Source organism: Odocoileus virginianus, chromosome 10 (genome assembly GCF_023699985.2).
Source record: "Odocoileus virginianus isolate 20LAN1187 ecotype Illinois chromosome 10, Ovbor_1.2, whole genome shotgun sequence".
Taxonomy (NCBI): domain Eukaryota; kingdom Metazoa; phylum Chordata; class Mammalia; order Artiodactyla; family Cervidae; genus Odocoileus; species Odocoileus virginianus.
In genome coordinates, this window is record NC_069683.1 from 25,584,791 (window position 1) to 25,603,297 (window position 18,507).

At 37.8% G+C, this 18,507-nt stretch overlaps 2 protein-coding genes across 2 annotated transcripts in view; one reads left to right on the forward strand and one right to left on the reverse strand.

Moving 5' to 3' along the window:
• Positions 1 to 760, forward strand: part of CCDC73 (coiled-coil domain containing 73) — a 151,990-nt gene extending 151,230 nt beyond the window's left edge. The window contains exon 18 of the mRNA XM_020911278.2: positions 72 to 760. Coding sequence (XP_020766937.2) covers positions 72 to 287 — 216 coding nt within the window. The 3' untranslated portion in view covers positions 288 to 760. The remainder of the gene's footprint in view (positions 1 to 71) is intronic.
• On the reverse strand, positions 711 to 17,771 carry EIF3M (eukaryotic translation initiation factor 3 subunit M). Its single transcript, XM_070473212.1, has 11 exons — positions 17,640 to 17,771; positions 15,291 to 15,423; positions 14,046 to 14,184; positions 13,649 to 13,772; positions 13,435 to 13,529; positions 8,044 to 8,127; positions 6,966 to 7,065; positions 6,319 to 6,400; positions 2,766 to 2,909; positions 1,537 to 1,597; positions 711 to 895 (listed from the first exon to the last, which is right to left on the reverse strand). The coding sequence occupies exons 1-11, from the start codon at positions 17,679 to 17,681 to the stop codon at positions 775 to 777; spliced, it is 1,125 nt and encodes a 374-aa protein (XP_070329313.1). The 5' UTR covers positions 17,682 to 17,771; the 3' UTR covers positions 711 to 774.
• Between the last annotated feature and the right edge of the window lie 736 nt (positions 17,772 to 18,507).

The following is an 18,507-nucleotide window of genomic DNA, read 5'->3' on the forward strand; positions in this document are numbered from 1 at the left end:
CTGAAGGATTTTCTTTAAATGCTTATTGATGACTAGTTAGAAAATGAGTAATAATTTTTGGTATTTCCTAGGTGAAAACAAAGCCTCTGAAATCAACTCTGCTACAAAGCCATTTTCAGGCAATCAAGATTAAAAATACTGATTTAGATGCGTTGTCTTCTGGTGAAGATGACTGGCAGCACTTGGTAACAAATCAAATAAATGAAATTGAAAAGTTTCTAAGCTTAGAAAATGACAACCAACCTAAAAAAAGAAAAGTAGAAGAGATGGCAGAAAAAACAGATTAAAATAATGTTGATAAATGCTTTCAGAGTGAATTATTTCACTGAAATATAGATGTGGTTTCAATTGGAATACAACTGTTATATTTAAAGCTTTATAGTTGTACTCACTTTACCAATTTTTTTTCTTGATGAAATTATATACTGTTGTGTTTTCACTCAATAAATGCTTCATTTAAGACAGCTAAGATTGCAAGGTTTTATGTTAGCACTGAATGAATGTTAGCATTTAATTCCCTTAAGTTAAATCTGTCTTTCCTCCATATACTCTTTCATCAAAGCTCTTGGTTGTATCTCAAAACCCTTCCTTACAGAACACAACATATGTATTATACACAACAGACAGTGACCCTTTGTAATTTATTACTTTCTATGCTCTGAAGATGGTGATTTCTTTTAAATATGAGATAATAAATGTCCAGACTGTAGTCAGATTTTAGCCTATGTTTTACTATGATTTTCCAAAAAGAACAAAATTATACAGCGTAAAACTTCAGGTGTCAGAAAGACTCAAAAGGCTGTTTTTCACTTTGTTCAAGTTTTGTTTCCAGGCATTAAGCGTGTCATAGAGTTGTTGCCATTGCTGTTTTCCAAATGTCCGATGTGTGCTGTGACTAGACAAATTAAAAAACAAAGTTGTTAGTCAACCTTTTGTCCTTTGGTATTCTTTTATAACATAATACACTCGTGTCTAGTTAAAATAGCAAGGTTAAATATATATAGAAGACAATGTAGAGCTGTAAAAATGACTGAAGCTTTTTAAAAACAAAACAAAACAAAAAAACCTTTATTTGCCATACTAATCCTAAACTGGGCTTCCCTTGTGGCTCAGCTGGTAAAAAATCTGCCTGCAATGTCAGAGACCTGGGTTTGATCCCTGGGCTGGGAAGATCCCTTGGAGAAGGGAAAGGCTACCTACTCCAGTATTCGGGGTCGCAAAGAGTTGGACACGACTGAGTGACTTTCACTATTCACACTAATCCTAAACCATCTATTTTCCTGAACTACATAAACCAGACACAGAAGTCATTAGTATTCTAGCCAGTGCTGAGCCATTAAATGAAATGTGCTGGAAAATAGGACTCTTTCATTAAATAAGCTAATCACATTCAGTCTGAACTTTAATAAAATTATGATAAATAGGAACTATTTAACTACAGTCAACTGATAAGAACACCACCTTGGTTCTCTATAAACATTTAAATGAAACAGAATAAATTGTTCTACAAAATGCTGCAAAGTATTAGTGTCTTACCTGACAACAACTTTTCTCTGGGTTTGATCAATTTTGCAGTAGACCATTTTAGTTCTTACCGCTGGAAAAAAGATGTTTTACATGACTTATTATATGGAAAAAATTCCCAAGGAAAACAGCCTAAAACACGAAACTGTGACCAAGTAACCCATAATAAAACTTTACAGTTTCCCAACACTATTTTACAGACTGGCTCTCTGAAGCGCAGCAATATGATTCAACCAAAAGGAAGGCCACGTATTTGTCCTCTGGTTGCTGCACCTATCTGTATTAAATATCACATACGATTTTCAGTGAGAATTCTAGTGTTCCTCCTGAAATCACAGAACAGAGGAGGCGGGAAAGTTTCTTAATAAGGTATTATAGGACTGTTTCAGACTTAAGAGCATTTCAATGAAACAATGTCAATAGTTCTGTGCATTTTATTAATCTTAAAAAGCCCAGAAAAAAAACCCTAATTACATTGCACTTTATAAGGCAATTATTAAGGCTTCCCAGCCAACACAGGAGATGCAAGAGACATGGGTATGATCCCTGGGTTGGGAAAATCCCCTGGAGAAGGAAATGGCAACCTAATCCAGTTTCTTGCGTGGAAAATTTCATGGATAGAGGAGCCTGGTGGGCTACAGTCCACAGGGTTGCAAAGAGTCGGACATGGCTGAGCACAGTACACAATACAATTACTGGAGAAGGTGGTCCTATTCCTAGGCCAATCATAAAAAAGTGACAGTGGTTAGCATTTTCAGATCATTTACAATGTGCCAGGCACTGAGCTGGCACATGCATTAATTACATGCATTAATTTATTTAATCCTCACAACCACAAATTAACTCCTACATTCATGTTTCACAGCTGAAGACCTAGTCTCAAACACAGGTTTATTATTAAAATCTAGGCTCTTAACCACTACAATATACTGCCCTAAAGGCCTTCTGTTCTACATGACTTCAAGGAATAGATACACAACCCCAACCCTTTGTGACCCTATGGATTGTAGCCTGACAGGTTCCTCTGTCCACGGAATTCTCCAGGCAAGAATACTGGAGTGGGTTGCCATTTCCTTCTCCAAAAAAACCACACAGTAACTTACTGAATATATTCCCGTTGAATTTTTACAGTATTACAAATATAATCTGCTCAACTACTAAACTCAGTTTCAAGATTAAAAATCTTATGTTTCAGAGGGTAGAAAGAAATTCTAGAAAAGAAAATGTTCAAACTGCCTTACCATCAATAACAAATGCTTCAACATCATCAGCTCCAATTTGAAGTTCTTGTTGCATTGTGTCAAAAGAAATTTCTTTATTTTCCACTGCCATTCCCATAAAAGTAAGCAGTCTCATTTTTGCCATATTCTGTTCATGTAGTAGGCCTGAGAAACACAGTAGTGAAGCCAGATAAGCATCCATACTAATTACAGCCCTGCATGACAACAACTCTCATGTAAAACTGTGTCACAATGTTAATTTTCACAAAGCTTTTTGCATTTGCAAACCATAAACTGACCCCATAATCATATTATGGAGCATTTAAAATTATTTTTCTATAACTACGTTTCTTTATTGCTTCAGTGCCACAGGTGACACATTCAATGTTAAGATCAGGCTATAAAATATTTTTAGGCCGTAAACATTTTGTACATTTTCTATTTTTAATATTTATTTTATATATTTTAGGAGATAAAGTATACAAAATACATTTCATAAGAACATTCTAATTTAACTAAATTACTTAAAACTTATTTTTACTAATAAGCTCTCCACTTAAACACAGAATTCTGTATCTATTGATACGGTTTTCTCTGTTACTGGTAAGCATGGAGTTTTAAAATATTTTAACATACATTCAGTTATGAAAACATTAAATTTCCCTTTAGGCCACTCTGGATTTAATACTTAAAAATCAAACTGCAAAAGTGTATTTAACATTTACAGGTTTAAAATGATTAGTACTGGATAAATTAATAGTGATACCTGTTCTTTTTAAGGCAAAAGTAGAAAACTACAAATTCAAATTTTGCCTTATAATTTCTAATGAAATATTATTACAATTATTTGGATCACAAACAATTGTCAGATCTAAAAGCAAATTACCTAGTCCCCATCCTCTCTCTAAAAAAATTAAAATTGAAGAGTAAAGAGATTAAGTGACTTATTAGTTATGAAGTGGCAGTACTAGGCCTAAAAAATAAGTTCATTTACAAAATAACTAGAAATACAAATATATACAAATCCTGAATACCCAAATTATCTATTCCTAAATAGAAGCTGAATTATAACACACAGATTACTCTATTTCATGTTAGTTTCTTAAAACATTTCTAAAGTTAATTTAGAAATACTTACACGTTCCTTTTCTCTGAACTTTCAGATTATGTAAACTCAGCGAATGACCCTCTCTAGTAATTAAGAGCCTCAAGTTTGTACTGGTAAAAAAGTTCTAAGTACTCCATAAATAAATTTGAAATTTATAACATAATATTAGCAGAAGACTAGGGAAGCCCATTAATATAGGACATAATTGTTAATTAGCTGTAATTATGATGCAGGCTTTCTATTTGGCACAGATTCAACAAAAACATGATCATCATAACTCAAATGAATGAGGTACCCAAGTAAGTATTGCTAAGCAGGTTTAATGGAAATCTACAAGCATCAAAAAATCAATTAGTGCACATTAACCCTAATTAACAAATGCAAATTAGATGCTGATTAACTTTCCGAAGCAAGAAGGTAGCAACTGGACAACACTAGATTACATGTGGACATGTTAGGGCAATTCAGTTGACACAAGATAGTGCTACTGTTGGCCCAACTTGTCAGTGTTAATAAAACAAAGTGTTTTGAGAATAACTGATGCCACCTGTGGAACCTATACATTTATAACCAGACTTTCAGCTGTAATAATACATTTAAAACCCAAAAATAAACATTTAATAAGATGTTTTTCTCCAAAACACCTTTTACAAATTACTAATAAATGATTGCTAATTTGCATATTGTGAGAAACAAAAGGCCAAACAGGGAATCTGATTTGTGGAAATTGTTATGTTTTTCCTATCACAGAGAAGAAATACAAAGTTTATTTGTATACAATATTTGTCAATACAAGAAAATTCCTTAATATTACTAGTTCTATGGACATACATATTGTTCTCTTTTAATATGATAAAATGACAGAAATTCCTAAAATTTCTAAGATATAACTTAAAATACTCGTGAAGTTAAATTTATTTTACTGCTACTCCTTGTGCAGTTACAAGCTTACCATAAATCAAAAAATTTATCAGAGGAGGGAAGATTATTTCTCAAATGAATTATGTAAAACCATGGTCTATCTAACACATGGAAATCTGCATTTAAAAACACTTCAAACTGATGTTTAACATAAAACAAAGAACCAAATTTAAAGCCTTTAGGATTCTTGTTCTCAAAATCAAAGCATTAGGCCAGTAGGGTGTGAGTTAAAGACTTGCAGGAAGCTGTGCTTTGTTTCATGAAAGTAGATTACCTTCAAAGAGGAAGTCACAGTGTTCTGTGTCATATTTCAATTTTAAAGTTATAAAAAAATCTAATTTTATGGAAACATTTATTCATTACTAATATGTCAAAACCTTAATGCAGTAATAAAAAAATGTGCATCATTGAGCAATTTCTGCATTGTCACTGACCCCTGTCTTAAAATGCTGCAATATAGAAAACGTAATTTTAATGCATGCAATAGCTTATGAACCAGTGCTCCTTTGAAACAGTCAATTACACATCAATGGGGGAGTGTCAAAGTGTTAATTACTACTCCTTTTTCTTTGGTGCGTAAATAAAGAGGTTGCTGACATTAACATTCCATCACATAGCTTCATGCCACAAAACAAATTAACTGGGACAGAATGTGGTTTTCTGGGTCTAGTGCACCTGGCAAAGCATTGAACACAAACACACTTGCATCTACTTTATCTTGGTGTATTTCAAACGCCTTATTATGTTCAGAATAATTCAATCTTCCCTAATTCCAATGGCTGCACAGAAGTTATAGGTGACAGGAATTAATGATTACCAAATTGGGGGCTAATAGTATAATCAAAGTAGATTATAAATGTATTCTTTATCTACACTTCAACCAACCAGGAAGACCAAATTCAATTTTAATATGGAAAATTACAACTGGCCTTTGTGTTCTGATCATCATCCAGTAGAAAACCTAAGCACTTTAGCTTCATTTTTCTTTACTCTCTAAAAACGGAGTTTTAGAACAATTAAACCTGTTCAACTACAGATTTTCTAAGGTTTCTCTTTTTAATTTTGGCCTTGTTAAAAACATGCTCCAGAAAGAAAACACTGAATATATATGCAGTCTGCTCAATGAGGATGAGTAAGATTCAATTCAGCAACATTTACTGAACTCTGTTGGTCTAGAAAGAAAACTTGAAGATAAAAATCACAAAGCTTAAATTTACTATGCTGTCTTCAACAAACTGTCACACCAAATCACCATAACTCCACTTCTAACTTCATCTATAGTTTCAATTAGATCTGCCTTTGTTCACTGGGGGCAGTGATGGAAAACCAAGTGTAAAAGACTATATTAGAAGGAAAAAAGCTATCTGCTACAATTATGTGACTGTGGCTTTTTAAAAGAAGTATCAAAAATTTAAATCACCATGCATCTAAGGAATAAGATACACCGCTGGTTAGGTAATCTACACATAAAGCCACGATTGTATTTTCTGGATCATACATTCCTGTCTCCCCCTACCCCTCCAAAGAATAATCCCCAAAACTTACCAAGTGAATCAATGAAGTCTTTATTATTCTGATAAAACTTGACATATGATGCCAATTTAGCACTCACAAAAATGGTTAAAAGCTATACAAATAAAGACAAAAAAAAAGACAATATTTAATACAGAATCAAGATTTATACTAGCTATTTAAGACACTGACTCCCAGTAAGGAGACTCTACATTTCAATCTGTTTGATCAAATTACCATGTAAATCTGCTTTCATCAAATTCACTTAAGATGAAAGAATCAGTAAATACAATGAGCTCTAAACGATTTATCCCAAAAGATGGCAGTAATGATGTAGTACTAATAGAAAATAATCCATAATGTATTTATAACTAGAAAAGTGCATTCATGGGTTCTTAAATATCAGACTTATTTTCCTAATTGGGGGCTAGCTGACACTATATAATATGAAGAAATTTGTATTCTCCAAGTTCATAATGGAGAAGATGAAGGAAATGAAGGAGTGTTCAGCAGTGGAGAAAAGCTAAATGTTAGTCCTAAATTTCAGTCTGTTCCTGATAAAAAATAAATAGTTCTCTTTCTAGATTTCTCTGAGTTGTGTCTATTAATACAAAGAGTTCTGGGTTCAGTGTGTTAGATTTAGAAGAAAACACTTTTCACATTAAGGATAAACTACTTACATCATGAATAAGCTCGCCTTCCAAAAACTTGACTGGTTTTAAAGTAAGAAGATGGTCAAAAAGGAATGCATTTGGATCTTTCAATGCTCGCACAATACACCTTAATTAGAAAACAAAATCAAAGCTTAAAGTCTTGAAATTCAGGTACATTTCACTAGCTCTGCAGACTATAAAATATATTCAATTAAGTGAAATATCTAATCTAAGAGTTCAATATACATGGTATAAAAAAAATTTACAAAACTGGGGTTAAAACAGGCCAATAAATTGATCAGTGATGCCTGTTTTAACAAAATTATTCAGGCAAAAACATAGTTGAAGAGAAAGCACCACCAAAATAATCAAAAGAATAAAACAGCAATATTTTACCATTTATGTCAGACATTAAGTGCTTTAACATGTATTATCTCATTTCATCCTCACAGCACCCTGAGACACTTAAAGAGTATTATCATGCTCACTTTACCAAAGATGAAACAAGCTCAGAAAAGAACTTGCCTGATTTTAAGGGCTAATTAAGTGGTTAAGTATTTGAATGTAGGCATTCTAACCTGAGTCAATAACCATCTTTTCCACTAACTTACCCTTTCTACCAACATCCATCATATACAGGTTCTTGGGAAGCAATAACCCTATGAAGAAATTACAATTTCCATTCCACAGAGTTAAAAAACTGATTCTACTCTTATCGATATTAATAGACCTAAAACTGCTTGAAGCAGTTTTCGTTAGCAATGTTAATTTTTATACAAATCCAACCTTTCCGCATCAACATTCCTTAATATTAAGGTAAAATCAAACCAAGATCAAGTTCTACTACTCAGGTTGGGAACCCCAACTGCAGGAATACCCCAAATAGCAAACACTATATGGCTATTTCACATGCATTCTATGGTTCTTTCAATACCAAATCTTGAATTTTGGTAGCTACATTAGAATCATCATGGAGCACATGCTATCAAATGGCTTTGGATCACTGGTGGATGCAAGCATGACCTCCATTATACGACTGAATACTGTAGCTTGCCTCTGCCCCGACGACAACAGCCATCACTGGAACACCAAGCTAAACATTTACCTGTGGGCATCAACTCGAGCCTGGGAAGCATTGTCCTCCGTGTAACTGCCTAACAACTCCACCATAACTTTTGATGCAGCGTCACTAAAAAGAAATACAACTTTAGGAACTTCGGAGTATCATTACTGCCATTCATTAAAAAATATTTACTAAGTGTCAATACTGTGTTGATGATACACATATATTGGTGACCAAGAGACACAGTTCTTCTCTATGGAAAGTATGGAACTTTCCTTCTAGTAGGAAAGAGAAACAACTAAGGAAAAATAACAACTTACAAGTATGTGCCATAAAGGAAAATGGTGATGTTATACACTAATGAGAGTCGAGAGAGGAAAGAGGAGGCTATTTCATACAGAATGAGCAGGGAAAGTCTCTCTCTGAGGAAATGACATGTAAGCCGAGACCTGAAGGATGTAAAATAATTGGCTATGAAGAGTATTGGAGGTGGAAGGCTAGGCCTGGATGACTTTCCAGGCAGAGAAGACAAGCTATAAAAAGCCCTAGAGGAGAAAAAAGCTTTTTTTGTCTGAGAAACTGGTAGCATAGTACAGCTGAACCTGAGCCAACACCAGACATTTAAATAACTCCACTAATGACATCCTTCCAATTAATCACCCCCAGAATTATATGATCAATTTTGACTGCAGTGAAAAAGTACAAAATAATTAAATGCATCACTCAATCTGAACTTAGAAAATGTTTATCTTCACCCTTTATTTCTTCTTTTAAACTGATGAAATCTTCAGCCAGTTACAGAAAGTTTCAGTTTGCTAAGTAGGAGAAACACCCTTTTCATTTTCTAAAAACCTTTCTTTTCTCCCCACATCTGGATTCAACCTGGATAAAATGAGTAGGAGCTATACCATTTATTTTTAAAAAGTTAAATGACATTCTAAAACTTCGCACAAAACTAAGGTTAAAATGTATGACCTTGTGGGGGAGTGGGAGGAAGGCTCACAGGGAGAGGATGCACATACACTTATGGCTGAATTCGTTTTGTAAGGCAGAGACCAGAGAACACTGTAAACAATTATCCTCCAGTTTAAAAAACAAATGACTAGCTTGTGATACACTGCAAGCATGGGCACACTTTCCAGTTTTAACAGCCACAGTATACTTCAGTCGAATACATCTTAGCAGTTAAAGAAAATCTGAATTCACAAAGATCAGGCAGTCCATTTAAAGAGCACAGTATCTGACATATAATAAGGCCTCAAAAGGTGTCACACAATTTACACTCATCAACCACCAATATAAATAAAATCATGAAGGGAGGCACCAATAAGTATAAACATTTCTTACTAAGAGGGCAAGGTAACACCCAGAATTCTACTTAGAAGCAGAAACAACAACAAAAAGACCATTTTCTGTGTACTAGGCAAAAACCAAATCTTAAGACTTAAAGCAGCAGCATGACAGAAATCTGTAGAGTTGAAATAACTATCCTCTCCTAGTTCCCTATGTGTGGGCAGCATTCACCAGCTCAGGGCCCATCACTGCCCAACACCTTGGGAACACAATGGTGGACAGACAAGGTTCCTAACCTTCGCTGAGCCTGTGTCGCCTTGGGGTTGTTGAGTCACTAAGGCGTGCCCAACTCTTGCTATTCCCCAGACTGCAGCCCGCCAGGCTGCTCCGTCCATGGGGCTTCCCAGGCAGACACTGGAGTGGGCTGCCATTTCCTTCCCTGAGGGATCTTCCCGACCAGGGATCAGACCCCCGTCTCTCGAGTCTCCTGCACTGGTAGCTGGGCTCTTGACCAGCGCCCCACCGGGGGAGCCCTCGCTGAGCCGAGCCCTCATAAACCTCTTACCTGAGGGTGTGAAGTGCCGTGATAACCGGAGGGCACTGGGAATACAGGAGGAGCATTTCAGGCTGAGTAAAGGAGTTGAGTGTGGGTCTGGACCAATATAGGTCAGCTTTCCACGAAGCACCGGGCAATAAATATTTTAGGCTTTAGAGGTTAGTCTCTACCTCAACTATTCAAATCTTGGCGAAAGCAGACATAGATAATACATAAAAATGTAAATATGGGTGTGTTCCAATAAAATTTTATGGATACTGAAATTTGCATTTCATATAATGGCCACATTTCAAGAAATAGCTTTTTGACCCCACCCCCCACCCCCCACCATTAATCAGTTAAAAATGTAAAAATCATTCTTAGCTTATAGATCATACAAGAACAAGTACCAGCCTCCTGGTCCAGACTGGGAAAAAGCATAGTGCTTTTGTACCTGACACAGTTCACTATGTCTAGAGTATGATAACCAAGAGGAAGAGTATGTGGGTGTGGATGTGCGTAAAAGCAAGCAGGAGAGAAATGGAGGGAGGGAGTATCTACATAGAGAAAGCAAAGTTTTTGTAGTTTGTCACTGCACCACACAAAAATGGCAAGATTATTATCACATTCGCCAAGTCCACACTACAGCAATAAATGGAAGCCCATGTCTATATCATACTAAGAATTTTGTACTGTATGCTAAAGAAAATGTAAACCTAAAGAATGCTATGCTGAAATTTTTGTTTCACAAAATCACCGTAAATTGAATAAACAGAAGATGAATTCAAGATGTCTAGCTAGGAAAACAGGCTAATTCAGAGGGAGAAAATGGTCATTCATTTTGGTCATACTGAGTTTGAGGCAACTGTGTGTGCTTAGTCACTCAATCATGTCTGACTGTTTGTGACCCCATGGACTGTAGCCCACCAGGCTCCTCTGTCCATGGGGATTCTCCAAGCAAGAAAACTGGAGTGGGTTGCCATGCCCTCCTCCAGGGGATCTTCCCAATCCAGGGATTGAACCCAGGTCTCCCGCACTATAGGCAGATTCTTTACTGTCTGATTCACCAGGGCAAGGCCACAACTAAATAGAAAGAGGTGGAAAGCAGCTGAACATAAAGACCTAATCAGAAGACAAGCTGGGTTGAATGCCTCTGGGAAGGGTATACACACTATAGTTCCATAAACTACCACTTCATATTGCCTTACGTCACTGCTTCTTACATCTACTGCTTTTTCGACATGTTCGTTTTTCAGAAATAGTCATCGTTCACCTAGCACCTATTTACTGAGTGCCTAGTATTGTCAGACACTGTCCTAGCAATGAACAAAAAGTTACAGCCCTTGTCAAACTTACATCCTGGTGGGGACTGACAGATAATAAACATTAAAACATAGCAGTTAGTAGTAAGTGCAATGGGAGCAATAATTAATAAAAGAGGGAAGGTGGGGGGAAGCAGTGCAAGGGTAGAGGAATGCTGTTATTTTCACAGACAGCCAAAGAAGGCCTTTCCAATGAGGTAACAACTGAGCAGATCTGAAGAAGGGAGTTGTGAATGAAGCACAGACTCTGGACAGGAGCCTCAAAGTCAACTGAGAAAGCGTTTCACCAAGGAAAGAATGCTCACCTGTGACAAACGCTGCAGGTATTTCTTAATATGTTAACATTAGGGTGTGTCTAGGAGAGGACAGATGGGTACTGATGTCCTATCTCAATTTCTCTGAGAATTAGCTTTGGGATTCTTTAGAAGGTGACCTTAGTTACTTCCTTTTTATGCATAAAACACGGAGGATCTACTAAATAGCAATTAGAGACTACCCAATGAGTAGTCATCAATGACACATCATTTTAAATGACTGTACCAGAAAAAGACTAATTTTTTAAAGATGAGCTTGAAAAAAGTGAAAAGGATAATGATAGGAATAAAATATCTAATATTCACTGAGTGCTTTTTTAATAGTAAAACCACTGTTTTAAGAACTTCGTGTAAAAAAAAAAGAACTTCGTGTATATATTATCTTACTTAATCTTTCCAATAATGCTATTAGGTACATACTACTATTATTTCCACCTTGAAGTTGGAAACTGAGGTATAGAGATTTATTTAAGGTTACAGAGCTAGCCTGGAGGTTCAGATGGTAAAGAATCTGCCTATAATACAGGAGACCCGGCTTTGATCCCTGGGTTGGGAAGATCCCCTGGAGAAGGGAATGGCAACTTACTCTAGTATTCTTGCCTAGAGAATTCCATGGACAGAGGATCCTGGCAGACTACAGTCCATGGGATTGCAGAGTTGGACATGACTGAGCAACTAATACATAGCTAGTAGGAAGGCCAAGGTTTGAATCCCAGTAGTTTTATTCCACTGCCTGCACATTTATAGTGTATATTAAAATATGGATTCCTTCTGCAGTAGCTTTCATGCCCTCCCTATTTGAAATGGTCTAATATAAAACTATTTAACACTTTTTCACAACTGGCTGGAATGTTACCACAAGTATGCAAGCATGTAACAGACAGTAGCCACTGATACAAGATGAAATAGGCTATTAATGCAAAATCCCCTGCTTGCTTCTTATAATAAAACACTTCAACTTTCACAACAAAAATAGAATTTTCTCTTGTATTGTTAAATGTAAATGGTATGCAAAAACTTACATTAACAGAAACACTCTTACTAATCTTTTCTAATATATGAAACACCCTAGCACTGAAAGCCACTAAAAATTGTGCAATAAAACTAAACTGAAGACTGATTACTTGTTCTAAAAGTTTTTAATCACTATGTGAAAACAGAAATTGAAAAGTTAGGTCAAAATGGCAGGATTATCCTTCAATACTGATTCTAAAAACTGGGCCAAATCTATCATTTGGTTGCATCCATAATTGGAGGATCTTTTGGGCATGCAGTTTGCTGGGCTAAATACAAGCCTTAGAAACTCAAGACCTTGCAAAAGCACAATAAGATTTTGTACAGTCTATTGCAAAGTTGGGCTTCCTTGGTAGCTCAGATGGTAAAGCGTCTCCCTGCAATGTGGGAGACCTGGGCTCAAACCCCGGGTCGGGAAGACCATCTGGAGAAGGAACTGGCAACCCACTCCAATATTCTTGCCCGGAAAATCCCACAGACAGAGGAGCCTGGTGGGCTACAGTCAATGGAGGCGCCAAGAGTCGGACACGACTGAATGACTAACACTTTTCTTTCACTTTCATTGCAAAGCTCTACTGTTATGTGAGAGACACTGACTAAGGGGGACTGACTGATAGACCCTCGCCACCATTAAACAAAAGTGACAGCACTACCCTGTACTAAGACAGCAAAGCTTAGTCTAATTAAATAACTTAGTCTAATGTTACACCAGCTTTGGGATTAACAGTTGTACCAGTTTTAGGAAAGCAAGTTCTGCTTTTTAGAAAGTTTAAAGATGGGAAAAACTGTTCCAGCCTTTGCAGTTATCTTTAATTTAGTAGGTGAAATTTACAGAAAGAGAGTTATAGTAACTCCTTAGAGAACAAAGTAAGAGCAAAAGCACTTATCCTACTTGTCTTTAAAAAACAGTCCCAACTTATATTGCCTGTTAAGTCAGTATATTAATTCTCAATACCTTTTCTTACAATCCACAAGTGCCTCATAAAGTAGTCTTAAAAGGGTGTGTTTTTTTTCAGTGGTGAGGTTCCAGTCAGAAATCCATTTTCTAACCTACAACGAGATTGATAAAAGGAGAAAATTTAGTGACGTGGTGAATATATTTGCTTCTTATTTCATTTTTTGCTTCTTATTTCTTATAAGCAGAACAAGTATTCCACATCATAACTCACTTGATCCAGCTCAGTTGGAATATACTGGATGGCCCCACAAGATGCTGCCACTTTAATGAGGCTGCAATATACTGTATATCTTACAGGAGTATTCTTGTCCATCCCATGGAAAAGGTTGCTTAGCCTGGTAAACAAACAAATAATAAAGCAGTGCTTGCGATCAGTGACTATGGTGAGTACATTGAGGCCATCTGCTCTGACAACAAACTTCAGAGATGCTGTTACGAACATTACATTGCAAGGAGGGAAATGGGGCCCAAAGACACACCACCAATAAGTCATAGCTCAGAGTCAAGTTCTAGAATTCTTTTTACAAATAAATGACAGTAACACAAAGAACCCCTCGCTTTTCTATGAAAAGCCCACAGAAAAACTGAGCCTCTTTCAGTTAACTTACAACTGCAGTCTCAGAGATGGACGTTCACCTTCCCGGAATTTGACCAGTTTCTCACACAGGCTTTCAATCAGAGCTTCTTGCTTATCTGGTTCCAGGATCAACAGGAGGGATACCACGCTGTTCATCACACTTTCAACATCTACACATGTATGGATGACACAACAGTGATACTGTAATATTTAATGTATCGAGTTATATGTATTTCCAGAATTTTAATATACCAAAGACCACTGAACATAAAACTTTAAAAAACTAAAAAATAGAGAACACATGAATTTAAAATAACCAGCTCTGTTGTACCATTATCATTCGGAAAGCAACTTACACATTTTATTAAATGAGGAAGAACTTACTACCCAAGATTTGATTTTCAACCAGTAAAACAGAAGACTGATTTACACGTCCATATAGTATACAGTTTCAGTTTTTACTGGCAAGATACTAACTATATGCCAAGTTTAATCTCAGACCTTAATCAGAGATTTTAGGACTCCTAATTTTCAAAATTTCCCATTTTATCTCAATAAATAGAGAATTAGTCAAATAATTAGCTTTTCAATTACCTGAAATAACATCCCATTTGATAAAGTAAACCTTATGAAGAGATTCGTATTTTTTATTCCATTCATTCTGAAATTACCAGTATTTACTGTGTGCAATAACACTCAAAAAAAAGAAGGAAAGTTATGGCCTACCTAGATAACATATTAAAAAGCAGAGACATTATTTTGCCAACAAAGGTCTGTCTAGTCAAGGCTATGGTTTTTCCAGTGGTCATGTATGGATGTGAGAGTTGGACTGTGAAGAAAGCTGAGTGCTGAAAAATTGATGCATTTGAACTGTGGTGTTGGAGAAGACTCTTGAGAGTCCCTTGGACTGCAAGGAGATCCAACCAGTCCATCCTAAAGGAGATCAGTCCTGGGTGTTCACTGGAAGGACTGATGCTGAAGCTGAAACTCCAGTACTTTGGCCACCTGATGCGAAGAGTTGACTCATTGGAAAAGACCCTGATGCTGGGAGGGATTGGGGGCAAGAGGAGAAGGGGACGACATAGGATGAGATGGCTGGATGGCATCACCGACTCGATGGACATGAGTTTGAGTAAACTCCGGGAGTTGGTGATGTCCCTGTCCATCAGGGACACACCACCTGATGTGGTGCGATTCATGGGGTCGCAAAGAGTCGGACACGACTGAGCGACTGAACTGATGATTAGTGATAATACAAAAAAAATTAAAAACAAACCTTTATCATCTTCCTTCAAACATACATCACAGGCTTCAATAATCTGAGCTAAATCTACATGCAGTCCACCTTCTGAGTTCTCTTCTGAAATTTCAGCTCCTTTAGATTTCAAGTAAGCACGAAGCTCAGCAGCCTGTTAAATCAAACAAGATTGCTCTATATCTATAAGATGAACTATGAATTACAAAAGGCAAGATCTAAAAGCATTCTGTCCTATTTCTTAAAAAAAATAAAATGTGAATACCACATTTAATGATGACTTTAAATTACGTTAAAGTTTCTCTCCCCTAGCTTATCCACCATCAGTCTCAAAGGTTTTCCCAAACAAGTAGCTACACAGACCCACTATGACCCCCACACTGATCACCTTCAGAATTTCTCTCTCATCATCTATATATCCTGCTGGACTTTCAGTATACAGCAAAAGCCTTTCTAATATAACCCAAGCTTTTGGCGGGGGGAGGGCAAGTGGGGAAAGGGAATAATTGATCTGTTTTAAAGAAATGAAATTTTATTGCTCTCAGATAACACAGATAATTTAAAAACTTACAGACATTACCCTGGTAAGGGAGTAATCATTTGCTAAGTAAATGTTTGAGGACCTATCAGCGATAAGCACTGTGAGAGACACAAAAATAAATAGATGCCTTTGAGTGTCGCCCTTAATATAATGTTTCTATCAAACTGCATCTATGATGTAATTGCTCTCTTAAAATGCACACCTGGATCAGAAAGCACTGTTGGACCTATAAAAACATAACTATAATACCACATCCAGGTATTTAGGAATTTTCTACTCTAACGCACACATAATACTTAATAACTTATTCTTTCGAGGACTTGGATTTATGGCAGCCACACCTGAATGTAAACAGTATTTAAGATAATAAAGAACTGAAATGGAGATGTAGGGACACCATTAGCACACGTACAGGCATCACATTTCTAATTCCACAGCTATGTCTGGCTACTTAAGTATATGAAACCTGTAGATCTGATGGTGCAATCTTTTCAGATAACACAGAAACTTCATAAACAAATTTCATAAAACAAATCTCACCATTTCAGAGAGCACTAAAATATCACTGTATATTTCTCTATGAAGGAGACATAGTATGCCACGCCCCCCAAGCATTTATTTAAGCAAACTATTCAATCAACACTAGGCTGTTTTCATCTGGTATTCCTACTGGCCACAGGTGGTTACTAACTTGACGGAAGTTAAATTCCTGAAGCGATCATCTATTTACCCAAAGGGAATGGCCAGGGTGAAACAAGAACAGTAGCATAACCTAACTAGAAAAGACACTTTAATATAATCAATGGCAAAATCTTCCTGCATCAACAACCCTTTTCCTTTAAAAAAAAACAAAAACAAAAACCAAGTAACTTCATTTTCCCAGTAACCTAATAGCCTAGTGTTGATAACATGATTCCATTCCTCATCAGATAGGCTTTTTTTCCTTCCACATCTTTTCTAATAATGCTCAACTCCTTCCCTAGCTTCCCCCCACCCCCATCTCTCTTTCCCTTACTCTGTTCTTCAGGACTGAAAGTTATCTTAGACTAGTAATGTTTTCTCTTCTATCGAAACCAAAATTTCCATCTTAGTAAAGTAGCAAAAAACCACAAAATGACAACACTTGGAATAGTTTTCAGTACTGCAAAATTAAGAGAAACTCACTTCAAGTTTAGTTCAACTTGAACTTTAAACTTCTCAGTTTAAAATGAGAAGCATTACCCATGCATTCATACAAAAGAGCAAACAGAAACTTAAAAATATTAAGACCGTTCACCAGGTGTATACCTCAAAAGCCTGGGGGTGGGACTGACGGTATGCTTTCAGAACTCTCACTCAAGTAAGAGAATAAAATACAGTCTACATACGTTCACATAGTAGAAAAGCCATCTTGATCTTTAGTACCAAATGATTTTTCCCTGAACTGCTTACGCTGTCTGAAGAGTCGCCACCTCCCACTCCGGATGTGGCTGCATTTCGGGCACGGAAGCAGATACCCTTCTCAGTGAGTCAGAAGTACTGTGTCGACAGACAGAAGTGACCCCAAGCTGGAAGAGTCCTGACGCCGACCAGGAAGTAGGCCGTCGAGCCTGGGACCAGCGCTGGGAGCGCCGGCGGGCGGGCTGATGCAACTCCAGACCCGGAACGTGCGCCCCTGCTTCTCGGCCTGCCCACTCCCGGGTGCGGAGGACACAACCGCGGCTCCGGGGCTGGCTCCGCGGGGCAGCGCTCCGCCCGCCTGGCCCGGGCTCAAACCCGACTCGGCCCCTCACAACCCTGAGTCTCCCCCCACCTCCCACCCTGGCGGTATCCGCGGCCCAGGAGCACACCTGATCTTCCTCGCTGATGTCGATGAACGCCGGGACACTCATGGTGAAGGCCCGGACACCGTGGACGTTCCACTCGCAAACCACGCCGACCGGAAAAGGGAGCTGGGCCGCGCGGCGGCGCCTCACAAACGCTTCCGGGTCACCCACCGCGGGTCTTGTGGGGCGGGGTCATCGACAGGGGCGGAACCACGGAGACCAATCCCAGCACGCATTCTGGCTGGGGGCGGGGCAGGGAGGAGCCGGGGCACGCCCAAAGGGCCACCTTCCCGGACCGCCTCCTGCCGCCTCTAACTTCGGTAGCTGGGTACCGGGCTGGGTAGCAGGCTGTCTTTCGAGTTACTGCTGCGTTTGTGGCTCGCGGAGCTTACCTAGCATTTTTAAATTTTAAGCCAATTTTTTTTTTCGACTTCTAATTTAACCCACTTTTAAATTTGTATTGAGGGACTATCTAGCAGGCAGCGCTCTCTGCCCTGGGGATAGCAGTAGTTTTCAAGGTAAACTCCCGCCTCGGCAGCTTACATTGAGTGAGGCGCACAGAACACAAGAGTAAGAAGTAATTAGAAAAGCTCTCCTGGACGGCATCCTGTTTTACAGCACAGGCTGCCGAATCGAGTTTTCAGGGGTGGAATCCCTGCTGCAGCGTTTGATGGATTTGTGATTTGGGGTAATTGCTTAACCGCCGCGTTTCATCTTCCTGTTGGAAAAATAAAATCAAGTACTTAACCTCATAGTGGTGTTGAGGACTAAGTAAATTAGTAAATAAAGCAATTAAAACGCGGTGAACTCTGTATGTCTTAGCTGTTATTCAATAGTCACGTAACTTGCAGTATTACGAGAAGAGCAGAGAAAGGAGTGGTGTGTGTATGAT